Source organism: Austrofundulus limnaeus, unplaced genomic scaffold (genome assembly GCF_001266775.1).
Source record: "Austrofundulus limnaeus strain Quisiro unplaced genomic scaffold, Austrofundulus_limnaeus-1.0 Scaffold137, whole genome shotgun sequence".
NCBI classification, from domain to species: domain Eukaryota; kingdom Metazoa; phylum Chordata; class Actinopteri; order Cyprinodontiformes; family Rivulidae; genus Austrofundulus; species Austrofundulus limnaeus.
The window spans coordinates 235436-260879 of NW_013952539.1; the positions used below are offsets into that span (position 1 = coordinate 235436).

General features: G+C 39.1%; 1 protein-coding gene across 1 annotated transcript in view; it reads left to right on the forward strand.

The window, feature by feature from the left end:
- Window positions 1-25444, forward strand: part of ric1 (RIC1 homolog, RAB6A GEF complex partner 1) — a gene marked incomplete at its 5' end in the record, with an annotated part of 40847 nt that overhangs the window by 11615 nt on the left and 3788 nt on the right. The window contains 22 exon segments of the mRNA XM_014015997.1: window positions 6536-6615; window positions 7822-7929; window positions 10614-10759; window positions 10853-10989; window positions 12174-12265; window positions 12703-12791; window positions 14581-14725; window positions 14876-14924; window positions 16547-16717; window positions 16819-17025; window positions 17117-17155; window positions 18566-18676; window positions 18901-18990; window positions 19080-19240; window positions 20696-20834; window positions 20915-21031; window positions 22196-22603; window positions 22690-23001; window positions 23309-23467; window positions 24157-24293; window positions 24383-24663; window positions 24775-24990. Of these exon segments, the coding sequence (XP_013871451.1) occupies window positions 6536-6615; window positions 7822-7929; window positions 10614-10759; window positions 10853-10989; window positions 12174-12265; window positions 12703-12791; window positions 14581-14725; window positions 14876-14924; window positions 16547-16717; window positions 16819-17025; window positions 17117-17155; window positions 18566-18676; window positions 18901-18990; window positions 19080-19240; window positions 20696-20834; window positions 20915-21031; window positions 22196-22603; window positions 22690-23001; window positions 23309-23467; window positions 24157-24293; window positions 24383-24663; window positions 24775-24990 (3394 nt within the window).

Here is a 25444-nt window from a genome sequence, read left to right on the forward strand (position 1 = left end):
TTATATATATATATTTGTGCTGATAAGCCTGAGTGGTCTGTTGACTGCCCTTTGTTTTTGTTCAAATTGTTATGGGCAGGTTACAATACAAAAATTTTTGTCATAATCATGTCTTGTAATTATTTGACAGGAGTTTTACTTTTAAACTGTAAGTGTATGTTATATATATATATTTGTGCTGATAAGCCTGAGTGGTCGTTGACTGACCTTTATATTTGTTCAAATAATTGTTATGGACAGGTTACAATACAAAAATTTTTGCCATAATCATGTCTTGTGATTATTTGACAGGAGTTTTACTTTTAAACTGTAAGTGTATTTAATTTAGTTATGTTATGTATGATAGTTTAGTTATGATGTAAATACAATAAAAATTCAACCAAGATTTAGAATAATTATTATTTTGATCCATACATTGGTAATGTCTGACTGGGCCTCCTGCCATTTTATGTTCAACAAATTGGGCCTTGAGGTCAAAAAGGTAAAGAACCCCTGGTTTAGACCAGGGGTGTCAAACTCATTTTCAGGAGAGCCACATGAGTATTATGGTTGCCTTCAAATGTCCAGCTGTAATTAACTTGGCAGGGGTCAACATAAGGGCTTTTAGTTTGTCCGAGACCACCTATTTTTGTTTCAGATAACCAGATCATGCCTGTCCAAGGGACAAGCACATGAAATCATGGGTTAAATTTGGATTTCTGTTGTCTGTGAAAATAAAATGTGTTTTATTGTGGTCTCCTTTAAAGCTGTTCAACCAATCACGACACAGGAATTAAACTGACAATTCTTTCAACCAATAAATACTTGGGTGTGTCTCACGTGTGATGGGTCAAATTCAAAGCGCAAATTTTGTCATTGCACAGGAACATGCGTTGATGACAATACATAGCCCGTTATACACATTAAACATGGAATAAATACTACAGAAATACTATTAAAAGTACAATTAAGAGTTTTACTCACTGTTGAGTTGTGGTAAGTAGCTACTGTCTTCAGTTCTGAACTCTCCCACTTTCCGACAGGGAATTCTCACTGGTGGGTGATCTAGTTTACAACCAATACAACTGGGCTGCAGCTAAATTAGCCAGTGAAATTGCAATGAAATGGAGATTTTTTACAGTGAATTATGCCGGCTACCTATTACTGGCTAGCATGTACTTTTGAATATTGTGCACCTCCTCGTAGTGGTGGGATGCCGTCATTTTACAGGTAAAATAATCAATGTGCAATACATTATGGGAGATGTCGTTTATCAACAATGCTGGCTTTAAGGCAGCTTACCCTTATTTTAAAGACATTAATGCATCTTTGAAGTCCTCAGGGGGTCACATAAAATGCTGTGGTGGGCCACATTTGGCACATGTGGCTTAGACTGTTTTTGACTGGTGAAAATATTCCAAGTTTTGACAAACCTGCAACTCTATTTAAAAAAAACATGTCAGACACTGCTTTTCGTGCCAAAGTTAAAAATAATACATCTGGTGTGATCTGTTGGCTTTTAAAGTATGTGGTGAGGATGATTCTCAGCTAGTGCCACACCAAACTTTAGCTCCATATCTGTAAAAGTTGAGTTTAAAAAAACCTTTGTAGTGGCTTTAATGTTGCTTTGTGGAGGAAAGCATCTGGGAATGTAGCGTCAAATGTCACAGACATATTAAAAGCGGTGAAGCTGTTGTTATTGTGCGAATGCATTCAGTTTCCACTAATACTGATTCAGCCTAAAGACTGCTGAATATTTAACCCTCCTGCTGCCCTTGGGTGAAAAATGACCCACGAGGCCTCAGTCAAATGTGACTCAGGTGTGTTGGAAATGTGTTTGGTGATTTTTCACAGAAACATAAGCAGGTAATCGTGGTCGGATCACACGGGCCTGAAGAGCTTGAGTGAGCCAACACCAATGTAAGGTTATCAGGAAAACATATTAGACTAGAAAAAATATAATCTTTATCTGATAAATGAAACCATTTAAATGTTAAACTTGTTCTATCAAACAAAATAAGCACGAAGGTATGACTCTTGTTATTAAAAGCTTGGTTGCATAATTTCTCACGTGCAACGTATTTAGAAAATGTCTTCGCAGCTGAGCAGTTATGAAGTTATCTTCCTGAAGTCAGCACCAATTGCCAAGTTTTATGGTCTTTTGCCAAATTGCGTTGTCTCCTAGAAGACAACCTCTCACACCTGCACTGGTGTTTTTGTTTAATTACAAAGAGACTCGAGCTACAGAACAATAAAGGCAAACCGGTAAAGTACCAGCTGTTTCCCAGATGTTAGGCTGCTCAGAAACCCTGCAAACCTCGAGGCTAGCATAATGTCCCTCCTAAACCATGACTGCGACTATTTTTAGCCAATTGTCTGTTCGAGAGTGAGAATTCAAGAAAAATAACCAACGGAGCTGACAAAACAAGAGGCAGAAATAACAGAAAGAGTCAACTTCTTCAAATAGAGGAAATGCTTGTCTCCATTTAGCTTTTCTTAACGCCCGTTTTGGAATCTGTTTTAGGCCAAAATGCTCCCTTTCTGTTCGTAAACTCTCACACAGAACCGCCTGAGCAGAGTGTAATTTGCCAGAAAATCTGTGCAGCTTTTCCCCTACAAAAGCACACTGTACATTCATGGGAACGCTACATTTTGTAAGTAAAAAGGCCAAAGGTTTGAGAATCTTCTTCATTTAGCGAGAATCATGACGAGTGATTCAGAAATAATAGCCTGAATACTAAAAATGAATAGTCAACAATTTCTGCAGCGATTTGTTTGTGCAAACAAAAGCAGCCCATAGTTTGAACGTTCACTGGTGCAGCAGAGATGGCAGGAGCGTTCATCTGTAATAAATACAGTTTGGTTGAGTCTGTATCAAAGGGGTGTTTCAGCTCTGCTCTGATTTGGTTTTCTGGTTTAATTGTCAACTCCTTGATCCCAGAAAGCTGGTGAAGAACGGGTTTGTTTGACAGGTTGATCCTGGTTTTGACACGATGAAAATGTTTCCTTTTCAATCTTTTCTTCTTTGCCTTACACAACAATGTCCACTTTTTTCATTTGCTGTAGCTGAATCAAGAATTGTTTTCAGCTGTAATCTTGTAAATAATTTTTCCTTAGCTCTCAATTAATTTAGCAGCATAACTAATGAGTGCCAACGATGATAATGATGATGCACTGTTTTGCATACAACCCTGATTTGGAAAAAGAGAGCCATGTTCACCATTCTGAAGATCTCCATTTTTAATAACAATCTTTAAATGTTTAGGAACTGAGGAGGAAACCAGTTACTTGAGTTTTTGAGCGGGAATATTGTCACATTCTTGACTAAAGTAGGATTCAGTCATGGGTCTTTGACAGATTTATTTGTTTCGTGATGTTTTCAGTTGAGAGGTCTGGACTGCAGGTAGTCCAGTTCAGCACCTGCTGTCGTGATGGATGCAGTGTGAATTTTGACATTGTCTTGCTGAAATTTGCAAGGCTTTCCATGAAAAAGATGTTTTCTGGAATGGAGCAATGAGATTTGCAGACGATTACATTCTATTTTTCATTTACATTTTACACAATGTCCCAAATGTTTTGGAATTGAAATATGTTCATTTTTGCTACGTCCATTCTCGATGCCAGTGGCCTCAAATGTCTTTGCTTTGTGCTCACAGTTTGGAGAACTGCACTTCAGGGAGCCACTGCAAATATACACAAGCTTGTGTGTGTTTGTGTGTGTGTTGGTGCACTTCAGGGGCCTGTTTAGACATGCAGAAGAGGCTTCAGTACGCCATCACACAGTGTACACACACTTCTGCTGACTTCCCTTTTTCTCCGCAGGAACTTCCAAACTCTTTCTTTTTGCACGACTAAAGTCAGCTTTTTCTTATTTCTTTCAGTTCAGGGCTTTAATGCTCCTCCTTTCAAATACTGCATCAGTCCTGGAGAACATGCGAAGTGAAAGATGTAATGCTTGAATTACTAAAGCCTTGTTGTTTTACTATTTACGTCTGGAAAAACCTGTTTTTTTCCCCACTTTAATAATGTAATTAATATGGGTGTTTTGCGCTCCGTGTTTAGATTTAGTTAGATTTAGCTCAGCTGTTTTTGAGATGTCTCCAGTTTCAGACTTAATTGCGGAGCGTACTGCTGTCTGCTCAGGTAGCACAACTCATTGTTAGAGCTTCGGTTAGTGGAAAGAAACACAAACTATCTCTAAACAGGGCACCTGATTGTCTTTGAATGCCCACATCAGTGTTGTTGGACTTAAAGACTGAAGTCCTGCCTCTTCCTGCACCATTGTCTCCACCCGTGTCAACATACAACATACAAAGGGTTCCTAGAAAAATTGTGTCTTTCTGTTCTCTTCTTCTTCAGGTTTTCCTCTAAGTTGAAATGAACTTAATTGTAATTGGATGTATAAATGTTTTCATCCTATGAAGTAGAAGTTAGCACCAAGTTGCTTTACAGGTTTTCTGTTTTTCATCCTCCCAGCGTTGACTCTGGTGTTATTCACTGCTTCCTGTAATTGACATGTGTTTGAAGTGCAGGAGTGGGTTAGTCTCATATTAGCTCCTCGGAGGAAGGCACTCAATTAGAAGTGGTGACGACCGCTTCAGGGGTAGATTCGTAGGGAGTGTAGTACGTCTGTTTGTCACTGACATGACGAATGCAGGATTCACGGCAGCAAAAACCTTTGTCATCATCCTACATATATGTGTCTTCAAAAAATAACAGGATACAAGTATCTGAAAAGCTAACGGCATAGCCCTCCTATGTAACTGATTAAATCATTTGCTGATTGGCTAAAAGTTAACATGAATTAGACAAAGAGAAGCAAACAAAAGGTGCATTTTGAATTGTTTCAATCCATTCAAAAACATATTTTCTTCATTTGTTTCGTCTCTGCTGAAGCAGGGAAAAGCTAATAACAGCACAAAACAGTCTCTGGCATTCATATAAAAAACAAAATGTTAATAAAACCATCAAAACATTGCCAGCTCCTCTGGCGTTGGTCGTGTTTTTGAGATGTGAACTACAAAATGTAGATAGAATGGATGCAAAACGATAAAAATAAGTCATGAGTTTTCCTTCTTTGAAACTGAACATAAACATTAAACACTGTCTACTAGCCTGTGCTTTGTTTTTATTTTTATGTTAGGTTTTCAAATGAATCATTACTCAAAATGGCCTTTTGTGAAGTTTGCTTAAAAGTTCACCACGTCTTTTATAATGTTCATTCTGTTCTCATTTTTGTTTTTACCTTAAAAGAAACCTTAGTGCTAGCATTTTTAGGATAGAAGAGTTTTTAAGTATTTTATTACAGTTTCCTTTTTTATTACTGAAATTACACTTATTTCAAACTGGAGCCATTGAGCTGCTTTATGTGTTTGTTTGTTTTTCTTTTTAATAATGCAAAACACTTTCATAAATGCTTGTTTTCCCTGATTTACATTTTAAAGATGTTGTTCAGAAGTTTGACTTTGTAACTCATCTCCAGCTCTGTGGAGGTGCAGGATTGTTGATATACTGTATTTAGCAGACCTCAGTTTGGCTCCTGTTCTCTGGCTACAGCTGCTCTTGTCTTTGGCTTACCTTCTCTCTGGTGTGTGTGTGTGTGTGTGTGTGTGTGTGTGTGTGGGCTTGTTTTTCCTACATTGTGGGGACAATTTTCCTGAAAAAGCAGCCTTGTGGAGACCAATGCCCGGTCCCCATGGGTCCAAATGCAAATTATGGGTGGGGGGTTAGGTTTAGGACCAAGGTGTGAATTGAGTTTAGGTTATTTTTAGGGTCAGGTAGGTACCTGTGAGGTTAATTTTAGGGTAAATGGTCAGGGTTAGGCTATAAAATTTGCAAAAAATGAATGGAAGTCAATGCACGGTCCCCATGGGGATATACAAACCAGACCCCTGGGTGTGTGCACTACTAAAAACACCATCACTTGACCAGAGAAGCAAAGGGTCATTGTTTTAAATGGACACAAACTAAACAAACTACATTATGAAGCACAAGTGAACAAAAAGAGAAGAGATAATATATTTCTTTTGTATTATTATTATTTTTTATTCATTTATTTATTTTTTTACATTAAACTCCTTCCTGTTCATGCATGACAGAAGCTGTTTTGGGAACGTCCCCTTCAGAACCGTGGAACATAATGGTTGACATAAGAACATAGATCAAGTTTCGTTTCATGTTTCAGTCCACAGACTGTGTTTCAGACAGCGTGTGTTAGCATGCAGGTACTAGAGACAGTGAGTTTCTCCATCAAACAGAAGCTTCAGCATCTTTAGCTTCTAGTTGTAGGTATATTTTTAAAAGTATCCAACAGACAGTGAGGTATTTTCTGTTTTATTGATGTCAGTGAGTCTGTTGGGGACAAATCAGAAGTAAAAAAAAACAACAACTCTGCATGTGTGAATGAAAATGAAGGTAGTTTGTTCTGAGAGAACGAGTGACCAAATCCATATTTGTTTTTTTCAAACCTTTTTCTCACTTTGTTTTGAATAGCCTGGCACTTTAGTCCCTCTGGGTGGGTTTCTGTTATTTAATTTTTTTTTTCCTTTGGTTCCAGACTGCCAAAGGCTACATCCTCCTGTTTGATGTACTTGGTGGAAGAGATGAAAAGTACCTCTATGAGCCTGTGTATCCAAAGTGAGTACAGCACACACACATTATTACACACTTACATAAAGTAAGCAGAAGATTTTATAGGGCAGGGATGTCAAACTCAGTTACACAAGGGTGGTAAAAATCTAAACGTGGTCCAAGCCTAGGAGCAATTTCTGCCAATACTTTTTGAAAAATGCGAAATAACAAATTATTCTCATCGAAATACAAATGACCTTTTCCAAATGATGTTTTGTGTAGCATTTAGAACATACATAACTTGACAGATAAAAAAACATTCATTATGATTTATTCCTTATCAAAAAAAAAATCATTTTTTTTATCTTTGATATACTTTTTATCATAATGCAGCAAATCAGGTAAAATAAAACCCTCACTAAAATCCAATTATTTGACTTTAAAATAATAAGTGAACACAGAAGTAGAGAGTTAAAGTTGATTCTCTGGCACTCTTTCCCCACCAAAATAAAAGACTACTGAAAAATTCTTAATGTTCTTTACAAGTTGGCCAGCTGTTATGAGAAGAAAGACGTAAATACAGACAAAAAAAAAAACCATGAAACTATTTCACATTTAAAGTATTACCTTTGGGGTTAGAAAAAAAATGTTAAAAAGAGCCAGATTTGGCCTGCAGGCATTCAGTTTGACACATGGCTTTCTGACAGCTGTTAGGTATAATAATTTCAAATCTTTATTGTTTTTTAAAGGGTTCAGTATAATAAAGGCAATTTTACACAAACATTATGAAAAAAGAATGTAGAAGACCAAAGCTTGAATAAAACATACATAAATAAAATGGTTAGATAGAAAATAGAAATAATCACCTCCCTTGCTTTTAAAACACTTGAGCAAAACGGAGAAAAATCATCTAACAATAAACAAAATTATATTAAGTCTGCATCAGATAGAAAATGTGTCTTAAAGGTCTTTCAATCCTCTTTACTTGGCAAAAGTTGTTTCCTTTTTTTTCCCCGTCTTGACCGATCTCATTTTATGCTCTCTTTGAAACGGTTATGTGGTTTTTATTTTTGATGTACCTTCCTGGAGGACATACCATGAGAAGCCGGGCAAGTCGGGGCGTATTCACGCTCCCGTATCAGCTCCACGAGTTGAACACGAGTTCATTTTCGGCGAAAAGGGGATTCTGGCATGAAAGAATTTCAGGAAGTCTCTACATGGGCGTGAGTGAAACTGCTTTCTGTTTACGTGGATGTGTGTGTGTTTGCACAGAGGGAGCCCTCGCGTGAAGGTGACCCCGGGTTATAAGGAGGAGCATTGCGCCCCCGCCCTCTCTTTGGAGATGAAGAAGCCCGTAGATCTGGAGACGCCGATCACCAGGTAGACGTGTCTTCACTCACTCTTTCTCCCGGCCCTGCATACTCACTAGCTCTGAGACATATTTAACTTTATTCATTTAGTTATTTTTGAAAAGTTATTAGCAGTTATTCACTTCTCACAGGAGGACTATTTTTGTGTATTAGCAGAAAACATTTGCCTCCACATAACAGCGTGAGAAAGTCTTCCTCCTCCTAACAGGGAGTCGTGAGGAAAAGCTGGTAATGCACTGAGAAACTCGGCTCAGCTTCTGTTATTGATAAGAACCGAGGCGTGCAGTGAAACACATCAAAGAGCAGAGTGATGGACAAATGATTAGAGATGGAAGGGATGAGTGACTCCTGAACTAACTCAAATGAGTCCTATCAAAATAAATATAACAAAACATTCAAACAAAATGCACATTTCTCTTACCAGATTATTTTCAGTTAATTTAGTTTATTGTTGGTAACATGTGGATTGCCTCTCATTCTACGTTCTTTTTTCTGAATGGGATGTTTGTCTTTAGTTTTATTTGTTTATTTGACTCGTTTTTTCATCTTTCTATTTAAAAAGATTGAAATTTCTGACAAAATAATCTGCGAAATTCAAATAAACAACCAGTTCAAAATGTATATATTAACTGCTACCATCAATGAAAGTATGCACAAATATTTAGAACATTTCTGTGAACCAGAACAAAACATACAGTAGATTATAGAGCAGTAGTTTTAGCTTCCAGCCCACAAAATAACCCTTGCAGAAACTTGACACCTCATATGTTACTGGTTTACATGTGCAAACTTTGCTAATAATTCTGTTAAATATGATAATAAGCAAACCTAATAACATTTGAATGAAGACCAGTGGCTTTTTGGGGAGAGCAATGGGCCCACTTAGGAGGCATCCGTTCATATGGATTTTATATCCATCCCCACTCACCATAACCATGAACCTAATAACTATTATACTACTTTTATTTATCTATTACTATTGTTTAATTTTTATTTTTTCCTTTTCTTGCAGTAAACGTAGGGAAAGTTCCATTAACAATTTATTTGCATTTAAACTGATGTCTGGAATTCATCTGGAGACCCTCACTTGATATTTCATGATGGGGTCCTGACCCCAGCTATCGGAACAACTGCTGTAAAGTAACACAAAGAGAAACAGTAGGCCCATTATTCCTCCTCATTGTAACTCCACAATCCCCTTTTCTGAGGTGTGTCTCAGATCAACTCATTTTGTCTCTTTAAATGCAAACAAGGCGCTTCACACCCGGCCTCCCTTCAGTGTCCAAACCCATCCTTTCTTGAAAGAGGAGTTTACAGTTATTTAGTTTCGCAGGAACTTTTTATTAACAAATTAATTAAAAGATGTCAACAAGGGAAGGCTTGTTCATCCTGCCTTACATGTAGGAGCCAGAGTCTGACCCAGAGCCAGGGAAGAAAGAATAAAGACTAAATTTAGCAAATTCTGTGACATAGTATTTCAGAAAACATCACAGAATATAGAAAAAAAAACTGAAAGTGTTAAAAAATATGAACCAAGCAGAATATAAAGATATCCTTGCAGCACCGGGAGAGATGAAATTCTAATTATTTGCACTTCCAGAGACTCCAAGTACACAACAAAATGTATTTTAACAGCGAGAAAAGTGGATTGAATTGTGCATATGTCCCCTTTTAAAAAGACTAAAATAGGATAATGAAAATGTGTTCTGCTTAAAGTAAATCACTATAAATTAAAGGAAAATGTCTAAGTGAATACAAAAGATTAATTTAATTGAAATTTAGCAAAAGATCTGGGTCCAAATATAGACTGAGGTCCACCATTTGGGTTTATCTACCCAATACGTGTCTAATTTTACGCTATTAACTTTTCTCATAAATGGGTTCTAACCAGGTTAATTTAACATAGAATAATGCTTCTTGCAGTTCTAAGTTTCTTTTGGGTTTTGCAGCTTTATCTCAGATTTTTGTATGTTTTATAGACTTAATGGCTTCATAGTTTCTGCAAAAAAAACTTGTCATAAATATATATTTATGAAATTCAAAATTGTGTCAGATAAAAACTTGTTTTCTTGTTCTCTCTTATTGTTTCCTTTTCTTCTTCCTTGACATTTTATGTCTCTGCTGATTGACAGTAGCTTTCAGATAAGCAGCTTTATTTGTGTCGGTCTTTTTTGTATTTTCTGTCTCTTTCATGTCCCTGCGCCCGCCTGCCAAAAATCTCCTCCACTTGACGAAGATTACAGGGCGGCCGTCTGAATGAGAGCACTGCGTTGGCATTTCACAGGCACAGCTTGATTGTACAGGAGCTGAGTGGGTGTCTCCTGCTGTGAAGCTGCTGTAAACGACTTCTCCTCCTCCTCCTCCTCCGCCGTCAGTCGGCGGCGCTTCGATTCGCGTCCTCTTTCCAACCGTCTTTGTTCGCCCTCGTCCCAGTTGTGCCCGCGTTAAAGCCTCGCGCTCAGTTTTCAAGACAACAAAAGTGCCTTACAGACACAAACACAGGCTTGTTTGTTCACTCAGAGACGCGTCTCTGGCAGCTACATCACAGCTGCTCACGTAAAACCGTCGAAGCACATCTGGACGATGAATAGTCGGCCCGTTTCGAAATGCTTTTACGGACCACTCTTTTATTATTGCTTTTGTGTAACAGACTCTGCTGCTGTTTTATCTCTGTGTTTTTTTCTTTCCCAACAGTCTGCAGTCCCTCCAGGAGGACCTGTTGGTTTGTACTGCAGACGGATATCTCCACGTGCTGCACTGGGACGGGCTCGGCAGCAATGGCCACAAGGCCATCTGCCTCACTACAATCCCCTTTTCATTAGACCTGCAGTCCGCTCGAGGTTAGAGGAAAAACATTGAAGAATTCACTGCAGCATTTCTGTGATATAAAAACAACTAATCATGCATTTAAACGTATTCTCTGTGTGTGTAAGGTGGTCCCTCTCTGGACCTGGAGGGGGTCTATATTCACTGCATGGAGTACTGCGTGACTCTGGACGGCTTCGCTGTAGTTCTCAGCGATGGACGCTTGGGTTTCATCACACCACTGAGTAATACCATCACAGCAGATGTAAGGATTCTCACAGACACAAGTCCTTTTTCACACAGAAATCGCATTAAAACGCCATAAAGACAACCCCCCATCTTTATCCCGTTGTCACTTGTCTTCCATCAACAAAGCATTACGTCATCCGAGCGCATGCTTTAAAACGACGTGTAACAACGTTGGTATTTGATACGACTTGGTAATCTGTTCCAGAACTTTCCTCGATGTGGATTCAGATGTGCAGCTTAACCCCTCTTCCCCCGTTTACTCTGTGTTTTGAAAACAAAACGGTCCTTTCACAGATTAGCAAAACTGTAAAGTAAGGGGAAAATATGGCAGTTTATTTGCCTGGAAGTAGCCTGACTTGACGTGCCAGTAACATGGAAAATACAAAAAGTCAATGAAAACATCTTTATATTAAGAAACTTGTCATAATACACACGTTTTTACCCATTTTGTTACATAACTGGCATCTTCTCTTTTAAATTTGGCTCAGACACAGTGAAACAGAAAGTGACATCAAAAGGGAACTTTTTAAGAAAAATAACTCCCTGGTCTTTGTTTATTAACAATATTATTTCACTCTTCATCTCTCTATTAGTGACTCTAAATAATCTAAAGAAACAACAGATTCGTGCAGACATTCTCCTTTGACATCACTTTGTTACTTCACATGTTCATCTCTGCAGCATGAATTTTTATTTTTTATTTTTTTGAATATGTTAGTTTTCCAAAAATGCATTCAAATGTATAAAAAAAATGATGGCTGCTGTATCAGAAATGTTTGATTTAATCACAGCAGCACCTGTCTTTGTACAGAAAGTAAACACATGAAGTTTCCATAACAAACAGCAATCCAAACTGGTGATGCAGCACGTTTAAAGTGAATATTCAGCATAAATAGGGGCATGACAAGAATTTCTCCCATTTTTTTATATTAAATATGGCTTACATCAGTGTTTTCAGCTATTGGTTTTCTTGGCAGAATGTTGCCATTGGATAGATGTTTTTACATCCATAAAAGGATAAGAGCAGTTTTATCGTCACCTTATTGGCTAGAAGTGATGTTTATGAAACAGGACGGCAGGTGCAGAGGTTGCTGAGAATTTATTTATATGCACATCCACATATTTAATGTCCGAAAACCTTGACTAAGCTGTGAAGGTAACGCGAGGTGCTGTGTTCACTTGCTCTGTGTGTGTTTGCAGCAGCTGCAGGGAGTCTGGGCTGCAGACGTGTCAGACGGCACCTGTGTGGCTGTCAACAACAAGTACAGACTGATGGCTTTTGGCTGCTCCAGGTCTGTGTGCATCTCTCTCTCCCTCTGTGTGTATTTGCATCCCAGTGCCGGCTGTGGTTAGTTGCGTTTGTGTGTTGCAGTGAGCTGGTTGTCCTTGTGGTGTGTGTCCTCTGTGAGAATGTGTCGGTTTGTGTTTGCAGAAGCCACCTAGTGTGTGCTTGTCAGGATCTCCTCCTTGGATTACGAAGTCTGCCAGGTTGGCAGGAATGTCTCTCCTCGCTGCTTCCTACTCGTTCATCTTTTTTTTAAATAGTTTTTCGTTTTTTTCTTAACTGGCACATAAAATGTTTTACATTTTTCTTTGCATAATTATAGCTGAGAAATCTGGCTCCTTTTAAACTATGAAACATTTTTTGCATTACAAGGAGGAGTATCAGCGAGGAGAGTCGTTCTGTTTACCCTGTGTTCATGTTCAAAATCATTAATTGTCATTCCAGTGGCTCGGTGCTGGTGTACATGATCGACACCACGACAGGATCCATGCAGCTCTCCCACAGGCTGGAGCTCACGCCAAAACACTACCCAGGTATCACTCCCATCACTCTTTCTCTTGTTTTTAGTTTCCTACAGTTCTCATCTGGGCTTCACTGCACCGTTTCCTGTTTAGTCCTTCTTGATAACCTACATTCTTTCAGCTGTTTCTCTCTTGGGTCACACATGTTTATGTTTTGTCTGCTTTAGTCAGGAGTGAAGGTGGGACACCCCCTTTTGGTCAAACAGTGCAATGATAAATAGATCAAATAAAGAATAATATTAAAATATTATAAAAAAAAGGGAAGATATACAAATACATGTACATTTTCATACACATTGCATGTGTGCATACATGTAACATTAGATAGAAAGAGGTGATTTCAAATTATACAGCCTTACCAACTAGATTATTTTCCACTTTAAGAAAATAAAAGACCTCTCTAATCCAGCTTGTGTCTGTAGGTGGAGCTGCAGATTTCCAGTTTTGCAGGATTAGCCTCCTGGCCAGCAGAGTTGGGAATGCTGTTAAGTACTTTTAGCAAGAGGGAGAGCAAGGAAAATAGGCCACACCCCCAAAATTAAGACACTGGAAGCGATAGTTCCATTAGATAACTAATAACTCCTTTTTTTTGCACAACCTTTAAAACCTAAACCTGATGCATCCTCCTTTTTGCACCTGTGTGTGAAAGTATGGCGGCAGAGCAAGACGGAGCAGATCTGATGCTGATCTGCCTCTGAGCCGGCTGAGGTATTCAGGAGAGACAAATACGTAAATGTGTAGAAAGAGTCGGCATTTGTAGCACCCCCCTGTGCTCTGACTGTGTGTGTTCCAGGTTTTGGTTATGTTTTTAGGACTGTTTCTGGTTTAAACACCTACCTTGTTAGGGAAAAGGAGTTCTTTTGGCTATCATAGAGCGGTTCTAGTATGGTGAAACTCCAGTTTTGGACGATGGTGGGAATTGTAGTTGGGTTATGTTTAGGGTAACGTTCAGGATTAGGCTACAGAAATGAATGGAAGTTGAACGGTCCTAATTAGTATACATAGTTGTGTGTGTGTATGTGCACTGACACAGTTTGGACTGTGTGTCTGGACTGTATGAATCATCGAAGGGGAACAGCAACGGCTTAATGAGGGCATCATTATTTTTTTCCTGTTGATGAGGTGCAACCGGTGTGTGAGAAGGGTTTATGATGATGATGATGATGAATTATGGCCTAAAAACACACGTTCATCTCAAAGTATTTGGTTAGATGTAACACAAACACACACACTCAAAGAATACAAAATATATATATTTTATATATTTTTCTTTTCACATACAATAAATTAAAAACACTACAGGTCTGATTATCTCAGGTTTTTCTGCCTTATGGTCCAAAAAGAATCGGGTAACAATATTGCTCAATAACCAAGATGTTCACACATTCACTGAGTTCTTATTGTTTTGTATTTCATTGAATGTGAATTTTTTTACTCACTGAATGAATGAATTTATCATCACTAATATGCACCTTCATATACATTTATTGTGTGTTTTATTTCATTACAGTGTTTTTTATTTATCTTTCTTTATTCTATCTCACCCTCTCCAATATTGAGCTGCAGTAATGTGCAAATTTCCCCACTGTGGGATCAATAAAGTTTTATCTTATCTTATCTTATCTTATCTTATCTTATCTTATCTTATCTTATCTTATCTTATCTTATGATTGTCTGATGATGACAAACGCTAAAAATAAAATACAATAAAACAAATGAAAATACTGAATTCCATTTAGCTGAATAATTTAGAGATGTTTTGCAGAAAAGTGACAACTTTCTCTGAAATCTTTGCTCTTAGACATCTACAACAAGACGGGCCCTGTGAAGCTAATCCGCTGGTCACCTGACTACAGCGTCATCATGGTCACCTGGGAGTGTGGCGGCCTCTCGCTGTGGAGCGTCTTCGGAGCACATCTCATCTGCACTCTGGGAGAGGACTTTGCGTAAGCGGACACAGATTTGAACGCCTCACAAATCATTTATCACGCCTCGCTCTTGCCAGGGCAAAAATTTTATTCTTGGTGACGTTTTATTATTTTTTTTAATATTTCATGACTGTTTGAATCTTTGTATTTTGTGTTGGCTCCCCTCAGGTATCAATCGGATGGTACGAAGAAAGATCCACTTAAAATCAGCTCTATGGTACGTGAAATCATACAGTCCTAATATTTTTACATTAACTATGGTATTAATGGGAAATAAAACAAACACAGTTAAAACACTTATTTTATTAAAATAACTATTAACACATCAATAGATCTTGTTTCATCTTAAAGGAAGCAGATACTGTGTTTATTCATGTATAATGCGCTTCAATTTTAATGCAAACTTTTTTTTCTTAAAAAGCATAAAAATGTAATCTTATATAATAACTTTAATTTTATACAGATTTCAGGATGTTTCTTCTTTTGCAGTTAACCCTCTCTGGTGGGGAAATGGATTACTTGGGAACACACACTTATTACTACATAAAATGTAGTTTTTCCTTCTTAGTCTTTGATATCTTGGAGTCTATTTTTGTGTGGAACTAAATATTAAAAGGGATATTTACAAGTTAGTGCTACATGTTTGTTAAAAATTCAACGTAAAATGGAAAAAAACATCAGCAATGCTCTCATAAATCTAGACAGAAATTCACTGAGATTTTCTTTGGCATAAATAATAAATTTATGAAAGTTTTCCTTCGTTTAATAGGAATAATCAGGAGCATTTTGTGTAGCGTTACTTCTTATCAATAAATATAAAACTCCCTGTACATTTCAGGTTGTATTACTTACTGTAAGCGCACATGACCAAACAAAAAAACAGCCAAATGCTTATTTATTTAGGTAAAAATTAATTATTAATTATATCAATCAGTATCAGTTATATCAATTATTAATTGTTACTCCTTACTGTGCGAGCCTCCGGTAGAGCAGAAGGTTTTTTGAATTGGCAAAATGGATTTATGAGCATGCGAACGTGTAGCTAACATCCATGTTTTCTTTTTATCTCTGCAGATAACAAGACAAAAAAAAACCAAGTGGGAAAAAAAACAATTAATGTTATTGTTTATTAGGGGGGATCTTTTACTATCTCACAGTTTGGTTTGATTCTAATTTTTGGGGCCACGATTCAATTCAAAATCAATTTTTCATTCAAAGCTGATAATGTGAGCCCGTTTGTCGTGTTCTTAAAGTGCTTCGTCTTCATTTTGCAAACGTTGCACACGGCGCTGATGTCAAAATCAGACTCATTCAGTAAAAAATCAAAATGAGCCCAAATCTTTGCCTTCATTGAAGACAGTTTTGTAGTTTTTATGCACATTCATCTGTTCCAGAAGCAGCTGCGTGATGACGTCAGGACATCCCATGTAGTTACAAAATGGAGGCTGACGGCCATTGGATTTGCTTTATTTTTTATTTATAAAAATCGATTTTGGGATATTTTAAATTGATTCTGAATCTTTGCAAATGAGAATCACAATTCTGATGTAAAAGGATTTCTTGGTGCACCCCTATTTTTTATATTCTTGGCTCTGTGCGATGTATTCTAGAGGGAGAAATTATAATTTATCTCCTGCACCACAATATTTTAGTTAAATATGAGAAAAATGTAATTTATTTCATCAATACATTAGAAATAATTTGATCAAAATTTACTCCCATGTATAATTCGACCCTCAACCCCCACTTTATGGATGTTTTTTGCGGTATACATAAACACAGTATGTGTATTTTTGTTACCTTTGTGCTGACTCACACTGGCTCTCTGCTGCTCTCCAGAGCTGGGGGGCCGAGGGCTATCATCTGTGGGTGCTCCCTCACAGACAGGAGAGGCGGATACAGGAGGAGCAGCAGGACGAGGAGATGATTTCGCCTCCCCACGCCTCTCTGCAGGCGGGCATACTGCAGTTCCACTTCATTAAGAGCGCCCTCACAGTCAACCCTTGCACGGTGAGGAGAAACAGCGCAGACGTCTCCGACCTGTCCGTACGCACAAACACGTCGACATAAAATGAAAGTGTAACTATTTCCGCTCCTCTCCTCTCCTCCAGAGCAACCAGGAGCAGGTGTTGCTCCACGGCGAGGACCGCCTCTACCTGACCTGCGGCGATCCCACGCAGATGCACGGCACCTCCGACACGCGCGCACACTTGCACCCTCGCGACGGCAGCCCGCTGCATCCACCCCACCGCCCCGACTCCCCCCTCTCTCAGGGACCCAGCACTTTACTGGGACACAAGCATTGGCAGGTGGTCCAGGTAGGGGCGTGTCCACGTCACACCCAGTGGAGACGAGCGAGTGGAAATAATTCTCGCTTTAATTCACGGACTTCTTGTGTTTCCTCTGCAGATTCACAGCACATACCTTGAGAGCAACTGGCCTATACGGGTAAGGACAGACATGATAATATATTATATCTTATGTGTGCTGTTGATTTTCAGTTTTAGCTTCGTGTCGATGTTACCACCACTATTCTTCCCTGTAGGTTTTGTCGGTGATTACGGTAAATCTTTAAAACGTTTCGAAGAATGTGCTCAGATTGTTGTCACACGATGAGAACCTCAAACAAGCCGTTCGTTTTTGTCTCACTAGAGAAACAGTCTCTTGTAGCGGCATCATTGTTTTGTCACGTTATTGAGAATCATTACTGTGGTTCATCTTAATGGCCTTGGTAAATCTTTATTAGCTTTCAAACAACAAAGTAATCAAAATTTAAAAATAAAAGCAAAAAAATAAAATAAAACAGCTGAAACTTTTTAGCACAAATACATAAATTACTCTTTACTCTGAAATTACTTTATAATTTCTTCCATTAAAAAGGGAGTGTGCAGTATGATGGTATTGCGGTGTACCTCGTTATTGAAATGGTGATGATATTTAAAAATTATGATGGCATTAATCACGTGAGGTGATGCGCCAAATTTCCACAAGGCTGCTATGAAAACTGGGACATAAAACATTCAGTGAAGCCATAAAAGAGCAGTGGGTTTTACAGATCATCAGTCCTGTTTGTCCAGCACCATCTTCACTGCCCTCTCTGGCTCTAGAATGTCGAGCTGTATATGTGTCCTTTCCTGCCCACAGCCATCACCATCTACAATAACTCTTTAGTTAAATGAGTTACAACATCTAATTTCTGGGATCAATAAAGTATTTTTGAATTTGAATTTATAATATAATCACTAGCTGCTGTTTCTCTGTTAATTATTAATTACTCAACACACCACAGACCATACGCCCCCCGTGCTCCGCCCCTTTCTGCCCTGCCTTGGTAAAACCGTATACTTCGGTGTTATCTAAAGATGTCAGTAAGAAAAAGATCAATACCACCCAAACCCCAGTGTGTAAGTTTTAGTTATTTCTTTATTCTAACACTTTCTAATTAGTTTTCATTTCTTACTGCAAGCCCATTTTTTACAGCTAGTGTTTGTAAAAGTATTTTTTAATCGTATTTGAGTGCATTAAATCTACATTACTTTACATTTTATTATTTGTCACTCTGATACTTTGCTGTGACTTTAAATACAATGGGTTGTTTGTGTCATTTAAGGAATATGTTTATTTGGCTGAGATCATGTTTGCTGAGTCAGCACAAGCATTGGTGTTCAAGTGTTTGTTCGTGTGCAGAATTGAAGGTGTCGTCAGAGCTTCCCCTTTGTTTTGTTGATACAGCACTGTGCAAACCTGAGAATGTGACATAATGCAAGTAGCCGTCATAAAATACCTGTAAAACAATCAAAGCATGAGTTTCCATGTCATTGATACAACACCTATTGTTTGCCTTGTGTGTGTGTGCAGTTTGCAGCCATAGACTCTGCAGGCCAGTGCATGGCTGTGGCGGGAAGGCGGGGCTTTGCACACTACTCATTATTCACAAGGAAGTGGAAGCTGTTCGGAAACATCACTCAGGTGCGCTGACGCTGTGAACTGAAAATATGAAGGGTTTTCTAAATGGCTTTAATGTTTTCATCAAATATTTAGAAATTAAAACTTCTATTGGACAACTCATTACTGTTTGGCTGAATGTTCTTGATACGTCTTTCAATCTATACTGAATATGTCCAAACTCTTTAAACACTATAATTGTTGCTGTTTTCATTAAAACTAAAATAACGGAGAATGTTTTGTTGTAGGAACAGAACATGACAGTGACGGGAGGTCTCGCCTGGTGGAATGACTTTGTTGTGGTGGCATGCTATAATTTTATAGACCAGCAGGAGCAGGTGGGGAGGGATACAGCCTTTATCTCATCACTTCTATATGATTACATGTTTATATCATTATAAGTCTGTTTTCTGACTGCCGGCTCTAGCTGAGGCTCTATCAACGCTCATCCAACCTGGATAACGCCTTTGCCTCGGTCACCAAGCTGCACTCTGACACCCTGCTGCTCAACGTCTTCAAAGACATGATCATCCTGTTCCGAGCCGACTGCGCCATCTGCCTGTACAGTATAGAGAGGAGGAATGATGGGTGGGTTGTTTTTTTTATGTAAAACACATGATTTAACTTGTAAACACTATCAGTTTTAGAGAAATCAAACTTCTTCCCAAATAAAATAATAATAATAATTATATGGGATTTCACCTCTTCATATTGCAGTCCCTCAAAAAAAAAGTTAATTCTTTTAAAATCTGATGATATTCTTTTGTAAATTGACACTTTATAGCATTGGTAAAATACTTTGTATCAATGCTTGTAAGTAAAAGAAATTTTATTGTGTTTTCCTTCCATAAAAGAAGCTAAAGTAAAAGCATTTAAATAAACAAAACATGGCTTTTTCATTAAACTAGCTTTTACTTTAGCTTTTGTCTCCCCCCTCTGGTAAGTAGAGGAATTACACAAATAGAAAGTATGAAATGGCTAAAATTCATTTTTACAAAATCAAAAACATCTTTATGGTGATTTTATTTTTATTTTTTTTTTTTTACCAAAAACTCATTTGTTTGTTTCATTAGCAGCATTCCTCTTCAATTATGCTGCTGCTTGTCAAGTTTACTTCCAGAGAGCCTAACTCTAGAATTACTGTTGCTTTTTTTTTTTATCATATGCAGGTTAACACAAGTCAACACTGCAATGAAATGCTTAGGATGAGAAGAACCGTTAAACTCACTATAAAACAAGAAGTACTCATGGCATGTGTGGCAACTTGGAGAGTTTTAGAGAATATTTTAAAGTGCGACAACATCACCTGGGACTTTCAGCCCAAGAATAAAACTCACACACTTAGGCTCGTTCTACAAATTATATGAGATGGTGTTCCAAAGTTAAAATATAAATTTATTAAAATTTTACTAAAAGAAATTACATTTGAGGCAAGTTAAATAATAAAATTAACACTGAAAACTTCCAGCCAATTGACCTGCTCATTAAACTTGTTATAGGTAATACCCATTCTGCTACACATGCAATAGAAGTACAGAATAAAAATTTAAATATAGTATTTACAAAGTACAAAGGAAATATGGTAAGAAATATAGTAAATATAACTGTGCATGCATTCGCAGGTGATAATACTGCTTAACGCAGCTTAAATATCAGCAACTTTATTCCTGACCTGTCGGGTGTGTTCCTTGGTCTTCATGATGCTATTTGATCATTCTGAGGCGTTCACAAGACAGCTAGATTAATAAAATTTTGCACATGTGGACTCTTATTTACAAATGAGGTGACTTCTGAACACTATTGGTTGCTTAAAGGAGCTGAATACAAATGCACACCTCACCTTTCAGTAAAAAGAAAAAAAATGTAGGAATAAAGTGCCGTTTTATGTTGATTTATCACATAAAATCCTAGTAAAATATTTAGAGGTTTGTGGAAAAGTTCCAGGATGTTTTACATCCACACTGATCATGGCGTCTCTTTATTCCCCCTCATTAAACTGATGATTCTGACTAATGACCTGTGTATTCCTGCTCATCTTTTTAGCCCAAACCCATCAGCTAATGTGGAGCTGCTGCAGGAGGTGTCGATGTCGCGCTACATCCCTCACCCCGGTCTCGTGGTCTCCGTCACGCTCACGTCTGTGCGCACAGAGACCGGCATCACTTTGAAAGCCCCGCAGCAGGTAGCATCAGCGCACACAAACCTTGTGCTCACTGAGAGGAAACCCAGAAGTGCATTAATCTGTGCATGTCTTTCCATCAGGCCTGCACGGCAGAGAGCATCATGCTGAATCTGGCTGGCCAGTTAATCATGCTGCAGAGGGACCGGTCAGGACCGCAGGTACGAGAGAAGGAGACGCCTGTCGTCAACAAGAAACTGGTGAGTCCAGACTCCTCTCAGATGGGTTCAGTTTGGTCTGAAACTGTTGTGGGCACGGTTCCACTCATCTGCTAACACGCTTACAGTGGAACAAAGATTTTAATGAGCAGGTTAGCATTAATTTTATGTTTTAACAAACTTTACTCCTGCTATATTCTTGTTAATTTCCCTACCGCTATGAATCAAAATTCACGTCACCACATTCTTACTAAATTAAAAATTTCCTTTTACATTCATGAGTGACATGCTTAAAAAAACAAAGCATTCACAGGTCAGAGTCACTCAACCCAAGGATGGTTATTTCCACCTATGAAGTCTCCTCTAATGTTAGACCAGATCTTCTGACTCACAGTTTTGGTTTTCAGTTTTCCCAGCATCCTTTGCAGCAGGGACGTCATTCAGCCACAGACAGCATTTTCTAAGTTTGTTGCAAAATTTTAAAAACGTGAAATGAAGACACATCTTTGAGATAATCTGGGTCTTACAAATATTTGTTTTTTAGTATTAATAATATTTGAAATCATGTTTCATCTAATTTAGTTGTTTTTTTTATTTAAAGACTAATTTGTCACTTCCTGTTTTTTTCCCTCCCTGTCTACTTTTCTGGTTTCACTCCTAATTTACACTACATGCGGTCCGGCTCCGCTCCGCTGCAGCCCGACCTCCGCAGCAAATACACAACCATTCTAATCAATGAGAGTGTTTACACTGGCTCCGCACGGCTGCGCAGGGCGGTGGTGAGCGGACGGCGATCTGGCAAAATTAGAACCGATCCTATTTTTGCTGGACGCCGGAGCTGCTCTGGAGTCAGTCTACAATGATCACATAGCACCAACAGGAAAACGAACAAGCACAACATCCGTATTTTCAGAATAAGACACCATAAGGTGGAATAATTTGTCGGAATAATGTCAGAATCCCAGCTATATTAATCAACATGTGGATATATTTCTACACAAATGCTGTCAGAATGTATTGTTCTATTTGGGAAGCAGGTGGCAACATGTAGATGAAGCTTATGGGTACACACACGATACACGTGGATTTTATTTTGAAATCAGAAGTTTCAAAAAGATGACAGAAATACAGTTTCAACCATAGATATCAAAAGCTTTTATATCCATGTTTTCAGCTGTGTTTCTAATAAATCACTTTCCCTTTCAGCTACCCTTCTGTCCTCCAGTCGTGCTGGCCCAGTGTGTAGAGAACGTGTGGACCACCTGTCGCTCAAACAAGAAGAAGCGTCACTTGCTGGAAGCCCTGTGGCTGTCCTGTGGAGAAGCAGGAATGAAAGTATGGCTTCCTCTTTTCCCCCGAGACCACCGGAAGCCCCACTCCTTCCTTTCCAGGCGCATAATGCTGCCCTTCCACATCAACATCTACCCTCTGGCTGTGCTGTTTGAGGACGCCCTGGTGCTCGGAGCGACCAACGAGACCGTGCTCTACGATGGGCTGCAGGGGTCCTCCGAGCCACTGGAGGCACTGTTCCCCTACTGCACCGTCGAGAGGACCTCCCAGATCTACCTCCACCACATCCTGAGGCAGCTGCTGGTTCGCAACCTGGGCGAGCAGGTATGCGGGGCTTCACGTCAGCAAAAGAGGGAGTTTCTGAGAGGAGAACAAAAATTCTTTCCTCACAATAATGTTTCTCGTCACAGGCTTTAATGCTGGCTCAGTCGTGTGCCTCCCTGCCCTACTTCCCCCACGTCTTGGAGTTGATGGTTCATGTGGTACTGGAAGAAGAAGCGACATCCCGGGAACCAATACCCGACCCCCTGCTTCCCACCGTGGCCAAGTTCATCACAGAGTTCCCCCTCTTCCTCCAGACCATCGTTCACTGTGCCAGAAAAACGGAGTACGCCCTGTGGAACTACCTGTTTGCAGCTGTGGGAAACCCCAAGGATTTGTTTGAGGAGTGCCTCATGGCTCAAGACCTGGACACAGCAGCCTCCTATTTGATCATACTACAGGTAGCACATTTTTATTACTAGAATTCATAGACATATCATGCAAAATCCACATTTTTAGCAATTAAATGCATTTAGTTGTGTACTTGGAGTCTCTGGGAGTGCAGAAATTTTTAATTTTGTCTCCTATATGTCTCATTTTAAATGCATAACATTTTATTTAGGCACTTAGTTTCACTTCAACACAACTCTACATTACCGTATACTCTGAACATTTAAACATCGTTTTCCCTTCCCTGTTTTTGAATTTTCAGTTCAATATTTCTGATCTAACCCTTTTTGTTACACCTGCCTGCGTGCTCTCTTTAAGAACATGGAGGTTCCGGCGGTGAGCCGACAGCACGCCACTCTCCTCTTCAACACGGCGCTCGAGCAGGGAAAGTGGGACCTTTGTCGACACATGATCCGATTCCTCAAAGCCATCGGCTCAGGGGAGATGGAGTCGCCGCCCACCACGCCATCCACTCAGGTAAACACCTTCAAAAATGTGACCCATCACATCAAAACGAGGATGAAGTCCAAAAGTAAAATGTGGAGAAATACGCAGATAAAGGGTTTTGATTTAAACGTGTGCAAAAATTCCATAATGAATTAATGGCTTTTCAATTAATCAATTGAATGAACTGTCTGAAATATAATCCTAAAAAAATTTTTTTGAAGTTTTTTTTTTTTTTGAGCAGTAGCAACAAAAACCTGATTTTGACGAAAAACGCCTTAAAATTTTGAATTTTTCCCTGTGAGCTAGCAATGTGTTTGTTTCTTTCCAACTGGGAAATCTTAATATACCATTTGAGGTTTCCTCTTTATATTGACAACAAAAATAATTCAATAAATTTACATAAAATTAGGATTCAGACCAAATGGTAATGTGTTCTCATAACCAACAAGACAAATTAAGTCATTTCTCTGGATAAGCTTATAATATCAGAATGATCCAGGTATCAAAATGTAGCTTTTAAAGCAGGAATCTGAAAATGTAATGAGGTCATTTTGACCAAATTTGACTTTATCTTCATTTTGATATGATGGGTCACAAATATTCAGTTCAAACTTATTTATTGTATTTTCCATACTGGTTCAATTAAACTGCTTGTGGATGAGCTGTTTTCTGTATATGTGACAATAAAATCTATAGGAAGAACTGTTATCTCTCTTTAGGAACCCAGCTCCACCGGAGGCTTTGAATTCTTTAGAAACCGCAGCATCAGCTTGTCTCAGTCAGCAGACTCCATCACCACAGGAAAGTTCAACCTGCAGAAGACCTTCAGCATGCCCACTGGAGCGTCCGCTAAAGGGTACGACCAACCAGCCGACACGTCATTTGTCAGACGCTAAGCTAACATTAGCATCCAGCCATTGCGTCATGTTCTCTCTTTCCTTCCAGTCGGGACGGGGAGTGTGCAGAGAACATGTACATCGACATGATGCTCTGGCGCCACGCCCGCCACCTCCTGGAGCAGGTGCGCCTTCGCGACCTGGGCTGCTTCTCCGCTCAGCTGGGCTTCGAGCTCATCGGCTGGCTGTGCCGCGAGCGAAACCGCGTGGCTCGGGTGGATGATTTTGTGTCGGCCTTGAAGAAACTCCACAAGGATTTTCTCTGGCCGTTTCCCGTAATACCTGCGGGAAGCCTCAGCTCACCACTGAAGAACCGAGGCTGCCGCCCAGGTGAGCGCAGTACTGTTGAATTAGAGTTATGTGATTGGAGGTTAATGCATAAGATTAAGTCCTTGTTCTGTTAAATAAATATAGTTTGACTAATTTTGTTTGTGTTTGCAGTTTTGAGCACACAGCTGCTGAAGTCTCAGTCTGCAGACAGTCTGCTGAACACGTTATTCATGGACACGGTGCCGCCTTCAGCCACCCCCACCAACAACACCTGGATGGACGGACTCGGACAGAGGACCAAAGACATGGACATGGCCTCATCTGTCCACTCCAGCCAGCACTCACCACAGACTCAAGACGCCTTCCTGTCACTGCTCACTAACAAGGGTAACGATACCTAGCCCACCTGCTGAGAAGCGGCTCTTCAGTCACTAAGTAGGGCTTTCCTGTTTGTGGGAGGAATTTGTCCAAGACCTGATTGGTCTGTTTGACGTTTGTGGGCGTAGTTTGTTAAAGCAACTGGGATTAGCTTGGTTGAAATGGCCAGGAAGCACATGAATATTTAAAAAAAATAAATATTAATTTTAGTCATAACTCAAGACAGGAAGGTGCTAGCTGCACGAAATTTGAAGTCAATAAATTATGTTTATTGTCCACAGGTTCACAATAAATTTAACTATTACCATTACTTCATCTTTTAAGCTGCCCTAAAGGACGTCAGTCCGACCAATCACGGTTTTGCCAAGCTCCTCCCACACCCAACCTCCATTATTCTTATTATTATTACTATTATCCAAACTCGATCAATCACGTTTAGGACAAACTCCGCCCACACTCCAAA